This window comes from Carassius auratus, chromosome 18 (genome assembly GCF_003368295.1).
Source record: "Carassius auratus strain Wakin chromosome 18, ASM336829v1, whole genome shotgun sequence".
Classification (NCBI taxonomy): domain Eukaryota; kingdom Metazoa; phylum Chordata; class Actinopteri; order Cypriniformes; family Cyprinidae; genus Carassius; species Carassius auratus.
Genome location: NC_039260.1, coordinates 3,362,205 through 3,381,445, shown reverse-complemented (window position 1 = coordinate 3,381,445; position 19,241 = coordinate 3,362,205). Strand labels below are relative to the sequence as shown.

General features: G+C 36.5%; 2 protein-coding genes across 2 annotated transcripts; both read left to right on the top strand.

The window, feature by feature from the left end:
• The first annotated feature begins 956 nt into the window (after positions 1-956).
• adm2b (adrenomedullin 2b) lies at positions 957-8,201 on the top strand. The gene is made up of 3 exons (XM_026287089.1): positions 957-1,354; positions 1,451-1,586; positions 6,717-8,201. The coding sequence occupies exons 2-3, from the start codon at positions 1,513-1,515 to the stop codon at positions 7,081-7,083; spliced, it is 441 nt and encodes a 146-aa protein (XP_026142874.1). The 5' UTR covers positions 957-1,354; positions 1,451-1,512; the 3' UTR covers positions 7,084-8,201.
• A 2,024-nt stretch (positions 8,202-10,225) lies between these two features.
• Positions 10,226-13,532, top strand: miox (myo-inositol oxygenase). Its single transcript, XM_026287088.1, has 10 exons — positions 10,226-10,285; positions 10,483-10,554; positions 10,660-10,740; positions 11,051-11,213; positions 11,446-11,513; positions 11,624-11,733; positions 12,088-12,155; positions 12,975-13,024; positions 13,102-13,214; positions 13,328-13,532. Exons 1-10 carry the CDS (start codon positions 10,268-10,270, stop codon positions 13,434-13,436), a joined length of 852 nt encoding a protein of 283 aa, XP_026142873.1. The 5' UTR covers positions 10,226-10,267; the 3' UTR covers positions 13,437-13,532.
• The last annotated feature ends 5,709 nt before the right edge of the window (positions 13,533-19,241 follow it).

Genomic DNA, 19,241 nt, shown 5'->3' with positions numbered 1-19,241 from the left:
GATACAATTCATTTGTGTAGACTTGTGGAGCACTGTAGGAATGTTATATGGAGTGATGTGACCAAACTGGAACTTTTTGGACCCATGGATCAGCGGTATGTCTGCTGCAAAAAAGGCAAAGCTCATAAGCAGAAGAACACCATCTCCATCCTCAACCCTGGAGGTGGATCAGTCCTGTTATGGGGTTTCTTTACTGTAGAAGGAAGTGGAAATCATGACTGTATGAAGGACATCATGGATTCTTTGAGGTATCAGGCCATTTTGACAAGAATTGTGATGCCTTTGGTGCAAAGACTGAAGCTGATGATTAATGGACTTTCCTGCAGGCCAGTAATCCCAAAGTACACATCCAAATCTACTTCTGCTTGGTTCAGGGATCAGTCATAATATGTACTTGAGTGACCTGTTCAGTCTCCAGGCTTAATTCTCATTTCAAATATCTGGTTGAATTTGAAGAAAGCAGTGGCAATGTGAAAACCAAAGATTATCAGTGATCTGGAAGGCGAGGAATGTGCCAAGACTGTAGTAGAGAGGTCACAGAAGCTTCTAAACACTTACAGACAGCGTTTATTGGTGATTTTAAAGAATAAAACATTCTGCACAAAGGGGGTTGAATAGTTTTGAACATGAATGTTTAGAGCCGATTCGAATTTTATCATGATTCATCAATGTTCCATTCTCAGAATCACTCAAAAGTGTATTAACAAACTTTCTCTAATACTTTACTGATGCCTTTGTTAAATTGATTCCATAAAATGTTATCCTCCACAGCAAATTATCTTGCAAGTCAAGGGGGTTGAATAATTTTGATTGCAACTGTATATATAAAATACATGTAATTTTTGTAATATATTATTACATATAACAACATATTACATTTAAAAAGTACATTCTTACATGTGCCTGTAGTGAATATGAAAAAAGTTATGTATACAGTACCGTTATACATCATACATTAGCATATTGGCCACGCCCCCACTCATTCGATATGGTAGAAAATAGCAAAAGAGTTGCTCTCTAAAATAAAGCACGAAAAACAGCTGCCCGTGGAGTTTAAGAAATATCAATAGCAAACACACGGTCATCAACGGTGTCGGTGATATGAAATTAATTCGTTTCTGAAAGGAGGATAATAAAGTGCAGCATGTGGAGTGTCAGTTATCCGAGTCTCCTCCCTCTCGGTATTTAAGCATCTGCTCCATCCATGACACACTCAAGTTTTCCTAGTCAGCACTGAGAGTTTCTCCAGCCAAGTCAAAGTCCTTCACCCACAGGAGCTTTAAACCGCTGTGGAATTAATAATATGATATGAACTGGATACATCGGTGTCCTCAACTCATAGTGTGTTTTTAAAGTAAGTAGTGAACACGTTTTTTTTTTCAGTCTTTAAAAGTAGCTTTTCGTTCGGACTTTGTAAGTGAACGACTCTCTCCTCTTCTCTCCTCCACAGCTGCGCGTCTCTGTCTGGGCTGAGGAACATCATCTCAACATTACTGACTGGGACTGAAGAAGATGATGAGATCTCTGCTGCTCGTCTGTGTGTTTGTGCTGCCTCTGCAAACACTCGCGCTGCCGCTGAGCAACAGGTGAGAGAACTCGGACGCGATCGCATCTACTGATGCTCTATAGAAAAAACACTATGATCGATATTTTTAGTACTTAATATTACCACCACTAAGGCTTGGGAAGGTTTTTGTAGAGCTTGTGCGCATTATTCGTATGCATTCCCTGTATTAACATAATTTATTAATCTTTGATAATGTTAATTAATAACCTACAGTTGTTCATTAAAGTTCAGTGCATTCACTAATTTTAAATATACAGCTTTTAATGCATTATTAAAATCAAAAGTTGTAATTAACATTTAGAATTAATAAATGTTGTATATATATATATATGGTTCAACGTTAGTTCTCATTAATTAATGCAAACAAATCAAACCTTGCTGTAAAGTGTGTTACCATAAGGCTACTCTTATATAAACAGACACAAAGCAGACATCATATAGTTTGCCAAGTTAAAGTTTAAGTATGTATGTTGATGGCAAGCCATTTTAACATTCATTACTTGTGTTTATCGTTAGAATTGACCATATTTGTTAGTAATACTTATTTTGAATTGCTTCTAAGTAATCTAATAGTGATGCAAATTTTTTTTTTGTCAAGTATTTCAGTAGTTTTTATAGCAATTGTATTTAGTATAATATGAAATATTACTAGGTGGTGTGAATTTAGGTAAATTGGGACACTTGTTTCCAATCAGATGGCTGGAAAGATGGCCTAATTATACTGAATTAACCCTACAATACTATTTTGCTAAAAATAAATATTACCAAACTTGAATAATGGTACTAGATGCTATTGATATAGTGACTATAGCAAAGAAATGTAGGTAATAGCATGTAAAGATTAAGTACAAATGAATATTTTAATACTAGTCACTTTTGAAGTATTAGTATCTAAAGAATGGGTACTAGTGAAATTGGAAACAATATTAGTCACTATTGGGTTACTTTACTAGTATAACTGAAGATTAATAAAACTAGTAACAACAATACATAGTTGTTAGTTGCAGAATATATGTTCAAATGGCTTGCCGTGTGTGTGACCTGTAGTTATCTGTGAGATACTATGTCACTTGACTGTCTGCATTTGGCACAGTGTGCGCAAGAGAGACGTGCCACCTGTAACGTAGTTTCTCAGATTTCCCCATCGTGACCGCTTAGTCATGATATGGATCAAGCTATTTCTAACTCTGACTTGCAAGATGCAACACTGAATCATGCATACAACATAATCCACATAGCTGCATGAAACTGCATTATATTTACTGCAATTTAACCATAAAGTATTGAATTAAGTCATTAAGACATTAATTTCATAAGAGCACACTTTAAGCAAAACTTTTCACAAAATGCAGGTTTTAAATGGTAAAACAATAGATATAATAATAGAAATGTTGCAAAATAACACTAGTATTTAAACACTGGCTTTTGGTCAAGGAACTGACTTCATATATAAAGCACTTACAGCAGTCACTTAATAGTTGCTAAAATATCCTGAAAAGCACTATTATATTTGTTAATATAATTAATCTTAAATTTGATTGTTATAAGTGTGAAAATACCGTTTGAGGGTCACTTCAGCTGTTGGTTTGGGTGTTGTAATGATGTCACCTCTGAGCTCAAAGCTTGATTGAACCCCATCGCAGTGTCGCCCCCTGCTGGTGGGCAGAGGCTCGCTCCTCCACTGAACAATGAGTCTGTGGCCTTCAAAAGTGAAACAAGCTTACAGAATAAATCTGAACACGCAGTGTGTGGCTAATGTGAGAAAAGGTCAAACAGACGGTGTGAGGTCACAAACACAAACACTTAGTGATTTAGGACTTTAATGTTCGACTGGAAATGAAATCCTCTTTTGCACACACACTCGCGCAAAGGCACAATGAATTTATGTAAGGTGGATTTAAGCAGCCCCCCCCCCCACACACAAATTAGCCCCTTTAGCACCGTTTTTAAAAATGTGCCTCTCAGAGACTGGATTGCAACATCATTCTTAACAGTTTGTGTGATTAAGATAGGTATTTGTGCATGCTTACATCTCTCTCAGACCCCATGCAGGGCTCTAATGTGGGAACAAAAATCTCTTTCTCTCTCTCAACCTGAAACCTCCAGACTTCCTCCTAGTGTTCAGAATAAAACATCACAATATGTCTCCTATTCGTCCTTTACAATCCAAGAGACTCTTCACCCTGTGTGCGGTCTTCCACGCGTGTGCGTGTGTGTGTGTGTGTGTGTGTGTGTGTGTAATCTAGCACCTGAGACTGAAGTGTATGAATGAAGCAGTGAAACAGTAGGACTTTAGCTTGGGGCAGAGGCTTAGAAGGGCTTATGCTGGGACGGCCTGATCTCAATTCAGTGTACATTTATGATGCATAGGGGCGTTGCTTATCTAATCAAACTACAACAAAGGGTGTCAAACTAATTAAGATAAGTAGCCAGATTTCATCATGATAATGCAAAGGAAACCAATTACAAAGTACATGTAAATAAATAAATAATAATAATAAAATAAAATAAAATTATAGAACTTGAAACAAGATCAAAAGGAAAGAGTTCACTGATAAAAGAACTCCTGCATTTGAATTAAATTTGAACTGTGCCACCAAACATGATGCTGAATTTGAACTTAATGTAGAATTGAAAATAACTAAAATATAAATATATATATATACAGTATATAACATTTTTAAATGTTGGCTAAAATAATGGTTTCATTTCTTTTTAAAGGTCTTCAAGTTGAAGGTTTATAGAATGATAGATCAAAGCGATCGGTTGAATGATGGGTAGAAAAACAGAACAATGGATAGAACAGCCAGCAGAACGATAGATAGAATGACAGACCACTTTCTGAGCCACAAAAATAATCAAGCTAACACAGTGTAAAAGCTCTTAATGACGTGTGTGTGTTGTTTAGGAAAGGCTTGACAGTATTTAGGCTGATGGTGACCTTCACAAGAGGGAAAGCACAAAGCAGTGTGTGTTTTGTTTGTAAGCAGTGTGTGTAGCGCATGTTAAATGAGGAGTGTGTTTTGGAAACTCCAATGATTCCGAGTTTGTTCAGTCTTTCTGACTCTGGCCCACATTTAATGAGATGTACAAGCAAGTGGTACACCCGCAAACACACACACACACACACAGAGACCTGTACTGACTCTGAGCCCCGGCGGTCCCACATCTCCGGCTCTGCTACAGACTCACTAGAACTGCTTCAACACACGCGTAATGCCAGCCATTCAGGAGCTGCCCGCAGTGGTGCTCGTGCAGCTGAAGGGAGTTTAAATCTGACTGACATGTAATAAATGGTCTACTTCAGTCACATTTCAATTATGCATAGTATAACCCAAGTTTAGCAGATACTATAACTACACCGTTTGGCTCTTAAAAGACTTAAAATTGCTACAATTTCATCATAGTATTACAGTACCGATTATGAATGATCTTTTATTTTCTAATGCCCCTCGAGCCTGCATTTATTTAACCAAACAAGAGTAATATTGTGAAATATTATCATTTAAAAGAACGGTTTTCTATTTTCATATATTTTCAAATGTAATTTATTCCTTTGATGCAAAGCTGATATTTCCAGCATCATTCCACCAGTCTTCAGTGTCACATGATTCTTCAGAAATCATTCTAATATGATGACTTGCCACTTAATATTTTGTGGAAACCATGGTGGATTTGTTTTTCAGGGTTCTTTGGTGAACAGAAAGTAAAAAAAAAAAAAAGCATTTATTTGAAATAGAAAGTTTATAAACATTATAAATGCATTTACTGTATCTTTTGATTAATTTAATGCATCTTTGCTGCATACAACTATAAAAGTACTAAATTCTATGAAACCAAATTTAAAGTGTACAGAAATGTAACGAGTATAGGATCATAGTCGTCAATGGACCCATGTTATAACCACACCAGTAAATGCTCCGTATGATCAGAAACAGCTGAGAGGCAGTGATCGGAAGTGTTTTTGAAACTATGTGTAATCAGTGATTTTGTGTGTTATACTACAGCCAGTTCAGACTAATCCTGTTCAGAAACATTCTGATTCAGATTAGATTTAAAGTATTACCCTATATCCCACACTAATGCTCAATGTAAACACAGCCAATGACACCCACTGACAATTACACACATACAAAAACTCAAGTATCAGGAGTAGTGACGTGTTATTAATGTCATTAAGTTTACAAACATGAATAAAATACAAATACATGTAACAAATGCAGCACGAACAGCTAACAATTCAGACAAACTACCGTACAAACATTTACTAAAAAGAAAATCTCACATAATCTCCCTCACCTGCAGGTTTGGCAGGTGATGTCGATCTCTGCCAGGTGCATGATGGGTATTAGTGCCAGTTTATTTATGAGCTAGAAAACACAACGCACAAGTCAAAGGTGTTTAAGCAGTCTGACATGTGAGTGTCTGGCTCAACCAGCGCCAGAGGATTACCCGACTGGACGAATAATGCAGATGTTTGGCTTTTATCTGAAAAATAATATTACTCCGGCAATTAATATGCTGCTGAAAGATTTGCTTTGAAACTATTTTAACTCAGAAATCACAAAGAATTACAAAGAAGCAAACAAAAAATAAATTAAATCAAATAATATTTAAACCAAAAAAAAAACATAGTATTTTTTCTATAACTTCGGTAAATAATTTTATACAATGTAGTGACAGACTTTTCCTTAAATAACTGATTTACATATAAAATAACTAAATTAATAGCAAATATAGTGCCAAACAGTCACAGAATCCCTCCAACACAGTGCAGAGACCCCGGTCTAACGATTTTACATCCCCTCGGTTGAATTTTTACCAATATTCTAACAAAAAACTAAATATCTGAATGTCTCCTGAGGAGCCAGACTGAAGACAGGGAAGCACGTGAAGTGTGCATATCCTTGAGTGAGGGAATATTAGTGCATGCCACAAATAACTCGGAGTAGAGCCAGAGAAGAGCTTGATTAATAACAGGCTTCAGATACTAAAATGGTCCTAATGCTGCCAAGCCTCTTATTTAATACTTAAACTACGTCAGCTTCTATGTGAATGTCTGGATGATGTATTTAAATAGATCTGGACAATGCATGCATGCATGCGCTTCGCTGGTGGTCAACCAAACGATTTCTCTTTCTCTCACCAGGTCGAGTTTTCCCAGCAAACCCGGGAAGCTTCCAGAAACACGGGGTGGCAATGCCATGGAAACCACCACCATTCCTTCAATAGCTTCGAGTGCCGGGGCAAGAGAGCGCCGTGCGGTCTGGAGGGCCCTCCTGCATAAAGGACCCCCGGCGAAACAGGCCAACACATCGGCCAATCAAAACAAGGAACATTTCCGAGAACGTCGCCATGTGCTCAGAGGTCGCCCGCAGGGTCAGCTAATGCGCGTGGGATGCATCCTCGGCACATGTCAGGTACAAAACCTCAGCCACCGTCTCTATCAGCTGAAAGGCCAGAGTGGACGGCAAGACGCACCAATCAATCCCAGAAGTCCACATAGTTATGGATAAGACTATGAATGAACTCACAGTAAAAATCTATCCAAAAATGTGACTACAGAAGACCACCGACACCAGTGGGCGACCAATTAACAATTTACAGGCGTCCTGACACGAGAAATTGAATTCTCTTGATCTTTTGAAATAAAAGAGTAATTTAATGAGCTCTAAACTCTAAACTTCTTTCCCCAAACAAGCATTTACTGAAACAAGAACAACTTGTTATTAACTTCTGCAACTTTGACGTCATTTAACATTAACATAAGGTATGATCGCCAACATTAACCTGCAAGCTTCTATGTAAATCTTCAGAAACTTGGCCTGGCTTTTCATATGGAGTAGTATATCACTCCTAAATAACGGGAATAAGGGGAAGTTTAAGAAACTTCACTGTGTGTAGCACCTACAGCTCTGCAGATACATCTGAAGTTTATTTTTCAGACCTGGAGTTTTCATTTCAGCATGGATTGTTTCATGAATCTCTTTCATGACTTAAAGTACAGTAATCCAACTTTGGAGCCAATAAAAAACACTACTTACTAAAAAAAAAAAAAATTAGTGGATCTCAGGGAAGAGAATATAATTGTAAACATTATATATCTCCCTTTAACAATCAGTTGTCCTTTTCTAAAGGTCAAATTCAGAATAAAGTCTTAATTTCCCACTTCTGATACGTCATGCCCTTCTGTAATGAAGTGACTTGAACGTTCATTATCTTAACAGTAATCCCACACCGTCTCTCGTGCTCTAAACCAGGACAAATCGCCCTTGACTGAGCCACCTTAAGCCCAACAGAGCTTCAGCGTACTCTTACACCTTAAGAGTAAACATCCTGAATTTGGACAGTTAAGCTGTACTTATTTATGAATCTAACTGCATTAGATAAAAATAAAAAAAGTGGTTATTTAAAACATCTAGCGAATAACTTAAATTTTAAGTTGTTCAAAGATGTTTAAAATTCCAAAATGCTCCAAAAATTGCAGTTCTGAGAAAAAGCTCATCATTTTCTTGCAGATACCATTCGATTTGATATTTTGTCATCTTAACAGTAACTGTTTTTAAACAGGTTTCCGGCGCTCTCCTCCTATCGGCCATTGGCTAGACAAACAGATAGTCCCGCCCCAAACTCACACTATCATACTATATACTAATCTTACAAGCGTCACAGACACACACTGTTTACACTCTTCGGGGAAATGAAAGTCTTACTTCTAGCCGTCTCTGCACTTTAAACTAGGATTGGAGAAAGTATTTTCACTTCGAAAAATTACACAGTCACTTTAAGTGTCCACTTACCTTGTGGGACCACTGTATATTCCCATTTAAACTTTTAAAACGTCAAACTTTCAACACTGACTGATCGCGTATGTCGCACATGCCAGTCTCACAACATAAAATCACAAATACAAATAAAACATGGGAGACAAATATAAACACTGGCAACACACACACACACACACACACACACATCTTCAGTTTGTTATAGTGTGTCAGTGGTGGAATGTCTGCTTTCCTTATGCTCACTTATAGGTCAAATGTTGCTATTAAACATAAAGCACTTTAAAAGCAACTTGATCATCACCTTCTTTAATGCCATTGACTTGGAAGAGATGTTATTTAATTTAAGTTAACAAAAGTTTGTGTAAATATTTTGTAAGTGTATATGACTGAATGTTTATAGTTATGTGTCAGTGCTGTGTATTTTAATATGATTTAGCGGTTTCAATAAACAAATGCAAAAGGTTATTGTGTAGTTTGTTAGTGTCATGTGGGCAGCTGTAATAGAATGCAAACACATGTAGTACATGCACAGATCATTGCCTCTGTGACCTCAGTCAGAGCGACACCTGTGGTCTTATCAATAGCTCAACATGACCCAAAAACAATGTGTTAAATCAATGCAAGACATGGAATCGGCTGGCTTACTGCTTTCATAAAATCAGCAGAGATATGATTAAAAAATATGATCAAATGCACCAATTTGTAACTGTTGACATTCACTGACAAAAGTTTGGGGGGTGGAAAGATTTTTTTAATGTTTGTGAAAGTCTCTTTTACTCCCTATACTGCATTTATTTGAGTTAATATACAGTAAAACTATTATAATTAAATAAGGTTTGAATATATTTTAAAATGTAATTTATTAGATTTACATAGCCTACTATTCATTTGACATATAATGCTTTTAACTTACTGGAAGCAAGGCTTATAAAAGAGTCACATGTCTCTCTCTTACCTCAATGCAAACCCCTTCTTACAACATTGTCCTTGTGTGACATCCATTCAGGAGGGTTTTCGGTTAGAGTACCACCTGCTGGCTGCAGACCTGAAACATTACACAAAGTTAGTATGGGTGTTATAATACAGTTCATTGGATTGGTTGGGTCAACTTTTGCAGCTGAGTTATTCTCAATTAAGCATCTACTATAATATAATGAAAAATTGCAAGTTGTTTTTAACTTTCCACTGTGAATTCATGACGTGTAGACTCAAACTATCAGCCAATAAAAATTAGGGGTGTAACCTACTGTACACAAAAGGACACACACTAGACTTTACATCAACTCTGCCTACAAACAAACATACAGACTATCATTAAAGTTCCCCAGCTCACTATTTACAAAGTCAAATTCAAAGAATCCCTGTTATCAGGACGTCAATCTGAAGGTTGTGAACGTTCTGGTGAAGCACAAATAAAACGGATTAGAGATGATTTACAAATGAGACTCTTTAAACACAAGCATTGAAGATATTGTGTAAAAAATATTGTGTACTTTGATTTATTGTGTTGATACGGAAAATACAATGAAAATTCATATAAAAACTAAAACCTACCAAAAAGAAAGACCACATTAAAACAAATATATTAATATAATGGTGTATATTAATGAAGCAACTCACTCACACTCTAAATGACTATTAAACCAAAAGCCCTTAGTCACTGTATTGACACTGTGTCCTTTCTGAACCAGACTGTATTTGGACAAAGATATCTCAGTACTGAGCTCTCAATCACGCAAACACACACCTTTACGCACATGTACGGACCCCTGGAAGCCTCAGAGAAAGTTAAAGTGTTACTAGTTTTCCTACTACAGTTCAGAGACCCCATCTGTGCTGCATTGATAAATAGAGCAGTCAGAGACGCCAGACACATAACATCCTCCTTCAACAACAACACCATCTCCGCTGAATCATGAGGGTGGTGAACCTGGTATGTACCTGACATTCAGACTATTCATTACATACATGCTTCAGAATTTCCTCAATAATGTGTAAAGTAGAATTGTAAGAATTACACATTTATAATCATTTTTGATCATTTAGCAATGCAGACTGTGTCTCTCTTTGAGTTGGCAGACTAAGTCTAATTAGTTGCATCTAATAATACACACAAACTCTTAATACTAGGGTCCAGATCCCTCTCTGGCATATCGTCCTGATAGTCATGACAAAGACAAAACAGAATTCAGGAACTTTGAGGTAAATCTTGGAATTATGTATATTCTTAATTCATATTTTCTTGTATCCCTCCTTTTAATACAACTCTCTTATTTCCATTTTGCTGTGTGTACATGTCTAACACAGAGTGGAGCTCTCTTTGACCGTGTGTTTAATACATACAAGCTGATGCACACATACCAAACACTGGACTTTGTCAAACAGAAGGTTGGTCTATCAATACCATAAAGCAATATATGTATGTATATGTATATATATATGTATATATACACACAAAATAAATGCTGCAATAATATTAAATATGCATGCATGTATGTATGTATGTATATTTATTAAGTAAATCTTAAATTGATGCTCTAGGTAATAGGCTTGTGCTAAAAAATATTATAAACTGAAGTTATATTATTACCAAGGGAAATGCATAAATTCTGACCATTTTCTCTGTGAAGAACCAAATAAATGACAACCTTTACAAACACAAAAACATTAGACATGACCTCTCACCTCTGACCTTTAGCATCTGGAATGGGCAAACTGCAATCACTTCAGCATGAGCATGATGAAGAACATCGATTCCCTGGACGAGCTTGTTGATGAATCCGACCCCGACGTTGACTTCCCAAACTCTTTCCATGCCTTCCAGACTGCAGAGGGGATCCGTAAAGAGCATCCTGATAAAGGTGAGAGATCAGCGGGGACAAAGGTCACGGACGTCGTCTTAGTGTACTTAGATAAGACTGTTTTACAAGAACACATGCCTGAAGTTGTTTTTGTGAAGTTTCTGATCAATATGTCCAAACCTGCAGGGCTTCTTTCAGGACTGAAATCCATTTCTAAATGTAAAAGGTTTTTGTGTATATTTATATCTGGTTAAATGTTCAAATAAAGGTTTTTAAAATACCTTCTCTCCAGATTGGTTCCAGCTAGTCGGTTTGATCCATGACATCGGAAAAATCATGGCCTTGTATGGGGAGCCACAGGTGAGAGACAAAAAGCATCCAATCACGGTGGAAAAACCTTGGGATCAGTAATATACAGAATGCCACTGTGTGTGTGTGTGTGTGTGTGTGTGTGTGTGTGTGTGTTCAAGTGGGCTGTAGTTGGAGATACCTTCCCAGTGGGATGCAAGTTCCAGAATTCAATAGTGTTCAGAAACTCAACGTTTGAAGGCAATCCGGATGGAAAGAACCCTGCACTCAAGTACGATCTTCTAAACGTCAAAACAGTGCTATTTAAATAGTAGTATAGTATATATTATTAGCTCATCATTTCATTTTAATGGAACTTTTAAATGTATTTTTATATGAAATGTTTTTTTTCTATTTTTAGATTTGGAATGGTTAAAAAAAATCTATTTAGTTTTAATTTAGTTCTAGTAATTGTAATTCTCCAGATTTAAATTTTCATTTTAGTTAGTTGCAAAGGCAACATTTCTAATTCTTTAAAGAAAAAAAATTATTGAATTTTCATTTTTAGCTTTATTTTAATTATCTAAAATGGAAAAATATTTTGTATAGCATTCTACCTATTTTTTATTAAAACATTTTATTGCAGCACAGAATTTGGGATTTATGAACCAAAATGTGGACTTGATAACATCCTGATGTCTTGGGGACATGATGGTGAGTGCTTTGAGGGATCTTTACACACGTCTCACTGTGAAACATCAAAAATTTGAGGCCAGGTGAAACATACCGTATTTTTCGGACTATAAGTCGCACGTGAGTATAAGTCGCATTTATTTAGAACCAAGCACCAAGAGAAAACATTACCATCTACAGCCGCGAGAAGGCGCTCTATGTCTTCAGTGTAGACTACAGGAGAACTGAGCAGCATAGAGCGCCCTCTCGTGGCTGACGGTAATGTTTTATCTTGGTTCATGTCTCTTAGTTCATCTCTCTCGGTTCATGTCAAATTAATTTTGATAAATAAGTTGCACCTGACTATAAGTCGCAGGACCAGCCAAACTATGAAAAAAAGTGCGACTTATAGTCTGGAAAATACGGGTAGTAGATTTATTCAGCAAGGATGCATTCAATTGTGTCAGAAGTGACAGTAATGATTTCAAACTAAAGCTGTTATTTTGAGCTTTCTATTCATCAAAGAATCCTGAAAAATATATTTAAGTTTCCACCAAAATATTAAGCAGCACAACGGTTTTTAACATTGATTATAATAAGAAATGTTTCTAGAATGATTTCTGAAGGATCGTGTGACACTAAATACTGGAGTAATGATGCTGAAAACTCACAGCAATATGTTAAAATACATTCCAACAGAAAAGTTACTTTAACTTTTAATAATATTTCACAATGCTTACCGCATTTTTATTAAAATAAACGCAACCTTGGTTAAAAAATTTCTTATTGACCTCAAACTTTTGAAGAATAGTGAATTTGCCGCTTAAGTGATGAATGAAAATGCTTCTTGCTCTATTCTAGAGTATTTATACCGGGTAATGAAGTTCAACAAATGCACCATCCCTGAGGAGGTAATCAAATCTCACAAACAATATGCTTTCATTAATGCTTATTAAAGCCACTTTCAAACATTTTGTTCTTCTGCCAGGGTCTTTACATGATCCGCTTCCACTCCTTCTACCCCTGGCACTCTGACGGAGACTACATGCACTTATGCAACAAGAAAGACCTGCAGATGCTGCCCTGGGTCAAAGAGTTTAAGTATGTCATGAGTTTCTCAATGAGAGCTTGTTTGTGTGTCCCTTTAATCTGCTGTGTGACCCACATAGTGAAGGTCTGACCTCTCAAGCGTCTGTTTGTCTTTCCTCTGACAGCAAGTTTGATTTGTACACCAAGAGCACTGAACTACCGGACGTGGAGAGTCTGAGGCCGTATTATCAGTCTCTGATTGACAAGTACTGCCCCGGGACACTGCGCTGGTGAACCTGTTCTCTTCTTCCAGTCGGTCCTAGTTCAAACATGAATGACACTTCAAATCATGTTTCGTTATAGTTTTTGCTCTGTGGGCAATAAAAATGGTAAAAAAAAATAAAAAATCTGCCAATTAGAAACCACCTGACATCTTGGCACTTTGGAATTGTCTTCAAAAAAATAAAATAAAATCATAAAAGTGAACAAAAGTTAACACAAATAAATATTAATTATTAATATCCAACACTGTATTGTATATATTCATTCTTAATACTATATTAGATTAAATTTAAAATTAATTGCACATGAAATTGTTTCAGTAAATGTACTTTTCTTTGGAAATAATGATGCTTGTGCCAGAGTGTATTTTTATAGGTTTATTAAAAATATTACAAAACATTAAAGCCGAGTGTTTTTTTTGGTGCATCTTCACTTATATTATCACATTAAAAATGCAATACTACTGTACTGTACATCACAGTGGTCAAATATGTTATTACAATACACAAATATTACAAACCATAACCAGTTAAAGATCAATTTACTTTTTATGTTATATAACATGACAGTTAAAGTGGAAAACTGTTTCAAATGCTCTTCAAATAATTAAATACATATAAATAATGATAGAAAATATATCCAATGCATAGCAATTCACATCAACAACAACAAAAAACACTGTTTTTAATATCCAATACTTTACCGTGTATTTATGTATTCATTATTCATTCATTATCTTATGTATTGATATAAGGCTGCAAGGTTAATCGAAAAAGAAATTAAAACTAAAATCACAATGTAATGAATTCATTTATTAATAAAACATGTTTTTAAAATATTAGTAATATTCATTTTTTTGTAATGTTTTAATTATTATTATTATTAACAATATTATTCAAAATAATTTGTATTCACAGTTAAATAAGCACACTGTTTTGGGAAAAGTATGCAAATAATATATATATTTTTTTTAAATCACAATTTTTTGGGTTGTTTTTTCCCCAAATTGTGTAGCTGTATTTTCACATATAGGATGAAGATAAATAAAATTTTACTTTAAATTATGAGGTACTAGACCATAACGCTTGTAAAATAGTTAAATCTGGGTAAATATCAACACTCATACCAGTGCATGTTTACTAAAAAATATACACACACATAAATACACAAAATTATTTTTGTGCAAATAAAATATTTTAATGACATTTCATTTTGATTCGTCCTCACTATATCTACATTATGCTTTGCAAGGTCAATGAAGATGATTCAAAAACTCTGTTTTGTTGAATCAAACTATCCTGCAGATAACAGACGGTGAACTTTAGGTCTGTTTGTTCTCCTGAGAGGTTATCGACATTCAACATGTGTCCCAATTTAATTACACTTTCACTTTTGACAGCACTTTGACTTGTTTCTTACCTTCAAACCATGTTGAACCAGCATCTGTTCAAGGTAAGAGTCACCAAGGTGCACCATGGGATAGAACTCCTCCACATACACCCGTCTCCACCATCTCTGGGGATATGACCTAAACACACACAAACACATCCAATGTGACCAAGTCATAAAGACAGAGAATGCAACCAATAAGGCTAAACATTAATATTAACTTTTAAAAAAATTACTTGAAATAAAATAAATGTCAATTGAATAAAGAAGTATAAAAAATATGTATTAAAAACATTTAAAACAGATTAGCAACAGTTGTCCTTTGAGAGAAGATTAAAGGTGCCATATGCAAAAATTGAGGTAAAAATATCCATAACATGACCTACACGCATCAAAAGAATGAGAAGAAATAAGGGCGATGATGTCATAAAAAAAATGCCAAGTTATAGTGCTGCGGAGATATCAACCTTAATTAGCATTAGCATTACTAGCCCCGGCCCGACAGGTGTCGTAATACCAGTTTCGGCCATGGGAGGCGGTATGTGGGCAACATAACCACCAGCCAACCTGCAATACACGAATAACTCACATGGCTTGTGGGCGTGCCTGAACCTGATGTCAATCATGTGGAAAGTACAGCCCAGTACTTTCATTGAAAGTTCATTGAGCATTTCAGTTCAGGGAAGAGAGCGCCACCCGCTACAGGGAAACAACCACGCTCGGAATCACAAATCAAATCCGATAAGAAAAGGAGCCGAACCAGAGTAAACATCGGCACTGCTTTCAATCGCTGGAGACAACTGATGGACCTGAAAGAAATGAGGCTCGACTACGAACTTGCAACATTTCTAACAGTAAGTTAGATGCTGTTAGTATTTCGCTAGAAGTTTGTTTTATATGTTTGTGTATTTGTTTTCGGGAAGTTATAACATAGAAATGTATCGAAGGCTGTTCGATAAATGTGCTAATGTTAGCGATGGCTAACCGTAGCTGCGTTTGATAATTAGCTAGCTATAACTTAACGTTACCCATTTTATTATATCATAACTAACCTGCTCTGTCTAGTCTGTTGGTCTCCGTGTCCTCTTTGCTTCGTGGTTTTTCTGTGCGTGAAAAAATTTATGTGTGGCGTGAAAGCGTGTGAAAAGAGTCAATTGCGTGTGTCTCATGGTGAATGCTTGAGAGTTGGCACATTAGCTCCCAAGCAGAATAAAGGACAGGTTGATTATTGCTGTTTAGCGTTTGTATTAATCTATGATGTGTCCCTGTTTGCGTACAGGGACATAAAAAATAAATTAAAAGTGATACGTGGACCAAGGTGTCTGAGATTGTTCATTTTACGTAAAGGATCCTAATATTTCGTCCACAACAATATTTAATGAGGTTAACTTATAACTCCCTGTGGTTAGTCTGCATGAGATCAACAAGCTTGTTTGCTTTGCGGCCGCTTTAAATACAAAATAAGCATTCGATCTACGTTAGAGCGTCTGAGCACTCATAAATCTTTCTGCAGCGTCGTGAGCAGAGCGGCAAGAGCGATTTTTGACGCTCTAGACGCCGGCGGTGTGAACGCACAGTTAGGCTTCGGCTATGGCTGTAGTGTTGTTGTGAAAGTAGGGGCGGAGCATAGAGACTATGCCGTTTCTCGTTTGTTACTCTAGAGTAGACCAATTCACTTTATTGAGGCATACTGCCCCCATCTGTTATGGAATGTGGAGTATGACTTGATTTTTTTTGCCAAACATTACAGATGGCACCTTTAAATGCTAAAATAGTTAAAACTAAAACCAATAAATAAAAATAAAAGATTAACAAAAAAATCTAAACAACTTTCAATTATTTTATTTCTGACAGTTGCCAACATTTTTCCTTTAAAAAAAATACAATAAAATGTATAAAATAAAATAAAATAGTATGCACTCAGCTGTCCTCTTTGGGCTTGCTGAACCAGTACTTGTAGCGGTGAGCTCGGAGGTACACAGGGGGCTGTTTGCTGAACGGATACTGAGACTCATCTGTCTGAATGAGTCTGATCACTGCTCAACACACACATATAGTATAAAACACTGCATCTTGTTCAGACTGAAATCTCATGCGTGCAGAAGCGAACACACTTCGTCTCACCGTCTCGCTTGCCCTGCAGGAGTCTGTGTAGGAGGCTGCTGAACCAGGGGCTCTGTGTGTGCGGCCCAAGAGCAGCAAACCATGCCAGTCCAGCCTGGGCTGGTGCGGAGCCACCACAGGGGGTGCTCTGCTCATGTTCCCCGGCTTCTACATGAACTCGATCTCCTGCAAAAATAGAAACACACCAAACACTTACTGACTACAATCATATTCGTGATCCTGGACCATTTTTTTTTTCAAAAGCTGGATAAATCACTTTCCTCTGAAGTATGGTTTGTTAGGATGCAACAATATTTATCTGAGATACAACTATCTTGAAATCATGAAACTAAGGGTGCAAACAAATGAAAATATAGAGAAAATTGCCTTTAAACTTGTCCAAATTAAGTCATTAGCAATGCATATACTGTAACTAACCAAAAAAGAAATTTACAAAATCTTTACTTAATATCCTAATGATTTTTGGCATAAAAGAAAAACTGATAATATTAACCCAAACAATGTATTGTTGGCTATTGCTACAAATATACTCATGCCACTTCAGACTGGTTTTGTGCTCCAGTGTCACATATATTTAGATTTACAGTAGAAATGTTTACATGGCTCAGTTTCTGTCAATCCGTATTAATCCCATCTGATTATAGATTCTGAATGTTCTTCAATCCCACTGAGCCATCAGTTAAATTACTGATTAACAGATTATTTGTGTGCATGTAAATGTAGCTAGTTTTAATTTAACCAACTGAATGATTAACTTCACCATAACATGTTGAAGATGGTGCATGTAGAACAATTCTGAACAATTCAGCTGGTAACGGTCAGTCAGCTCAAACGCCGTCCGGATGCCAGGCCAGAGGTTACTGTGTGCATCATACTCAAAGTAGGTTTAGGGAACCTGAACACACACTTCATTATTGGAGTCATAATTTTTAAACAACTTAAAGGGACAGCGCATTCAAACAAATAAGAAAATTAAGTTCTCCTGTGTATTTAACATGTGGAAGCATAAACTAAATTTTGACAAATAAAAATGCAGGGGGCAAGATTTTTGGTAATAAATTAAATTGAGTTCCTCATAAAAGCTACTGTATGGTTTGAGAAAACTTTAAATATGGAGACTTGATAGATGTACGGACTACTTTTATGGTCCATTTTTGACATTTGTCACCATCCACTTTTCTGAAAAACTACAAATGATTAATTCTGCTATTAAACTCATCAGACAGGTTTGGAACTGCATGCAGCTGACAAAATGCAGACATTTTTTTTTAATTCCAAGAGGGTCCTCACACCATTGGTGCTCGGGCCCTAAAAAAAAAGAAAAAAAGAAACTAAATACAAATAAATAAAGATAAATAAATAAAATAAAAACATAAAATGACTAAAACTTGAATTAAAACAGAAAACATTATAAAGCTAATTCAAAATATTAATAAATGCTTTATAATTATATTACTGACACTAAAACAGCACAGACAGGAAGTTGATGACGAACATGGAGACTGACGCCGCAGCCGTAATTGCCCACTGGACTGTGCTCCAGAGACGCCACAAACACTCCTCTCACACATGCACACCTGAAACAGAAACATCTGTTCTACCAGGATGCCATCTAATGGACAAACTGAGCCAACAAATCAAACACCAGCCACATCACTCACTTAAACATCGAGGAAATGATCTCCCATGTGAGAGACAGCACGTTGAACTCAAAATACGTAAAAGCTGAGGAACAGGAACACAGAGAGAGATAAATCATTCTGAACCAGAACTCAACTCAATCAGATTTAGTCAAGAGCTTCACCTGTTTTGGTGGAGACGCTTTTGTTTTCCCAGTCCACCTGCAGGTCAAAGTATGTGACGGTCCAGATTCCTCACCGGTCAGGCCCCAGCAGGTGGGACAGCGGCTGGTCAGTTTGACGACACCCGACGAAAACATCAGCCGAAGCAACAGCCAGCACGTCAGCAAGAAAGTCAAGCAGTCATGGAGACGCACCTTTGAAGACCAGGGCATTTTCACGGGAGCGATGAGAAGCAAGAGGTTATCCCTGAGATCAAGATGTTTGACAGATTCGAACTCTGATATGGCTTCTGATGTGCTGAACTCATTTCACATTAACACAGACTTATAGTAAAGTACTCAAGAGTGTTTTGCTGTTATGGTTGGAAAGCAGTTAAACAAAGCTATAGATAGTTACCTAACAGACATAATTTGGGGAATGAGAACACTTGTGAATCAATAAAACATCTAGTGGTGCAGCAGCAGCACACTGACAGAAGATCGAATACTCACCACTGAAAGTA

Coding starts and splice junctions, on each gene's coding strand:
- miox (XM_026287088.1), top strand. Junction 11,214..11,445: donor TAAAGAGCATCCTGATAAAG/GTGAGAGATCAG, acceptor CCTTCTCTCCAG/ATTGGTTCCAGCTAGTCGGT. Junction 11,734..12,087: donor GGAAAGAACCCTGCACTCAA/GTACGATCTTCT, acceptor ATTTTATTGCAG/CACAGAATTTGGGATTTATG.
- adm2b (XM_026287089.1), top strand. CDS start 1,513: ATGATGAGATCTCTGCTGCTCGTCTGTGTGTTTGTGCTGCCTCTGCAA. Junction 1,587..6,716: donor GCGCTGCCGCTGAGCAACAG/GTGAGAGAACTC, acceptor TTCTCTCACCAG/GTCGAGTTTTCCCAGCAAAC.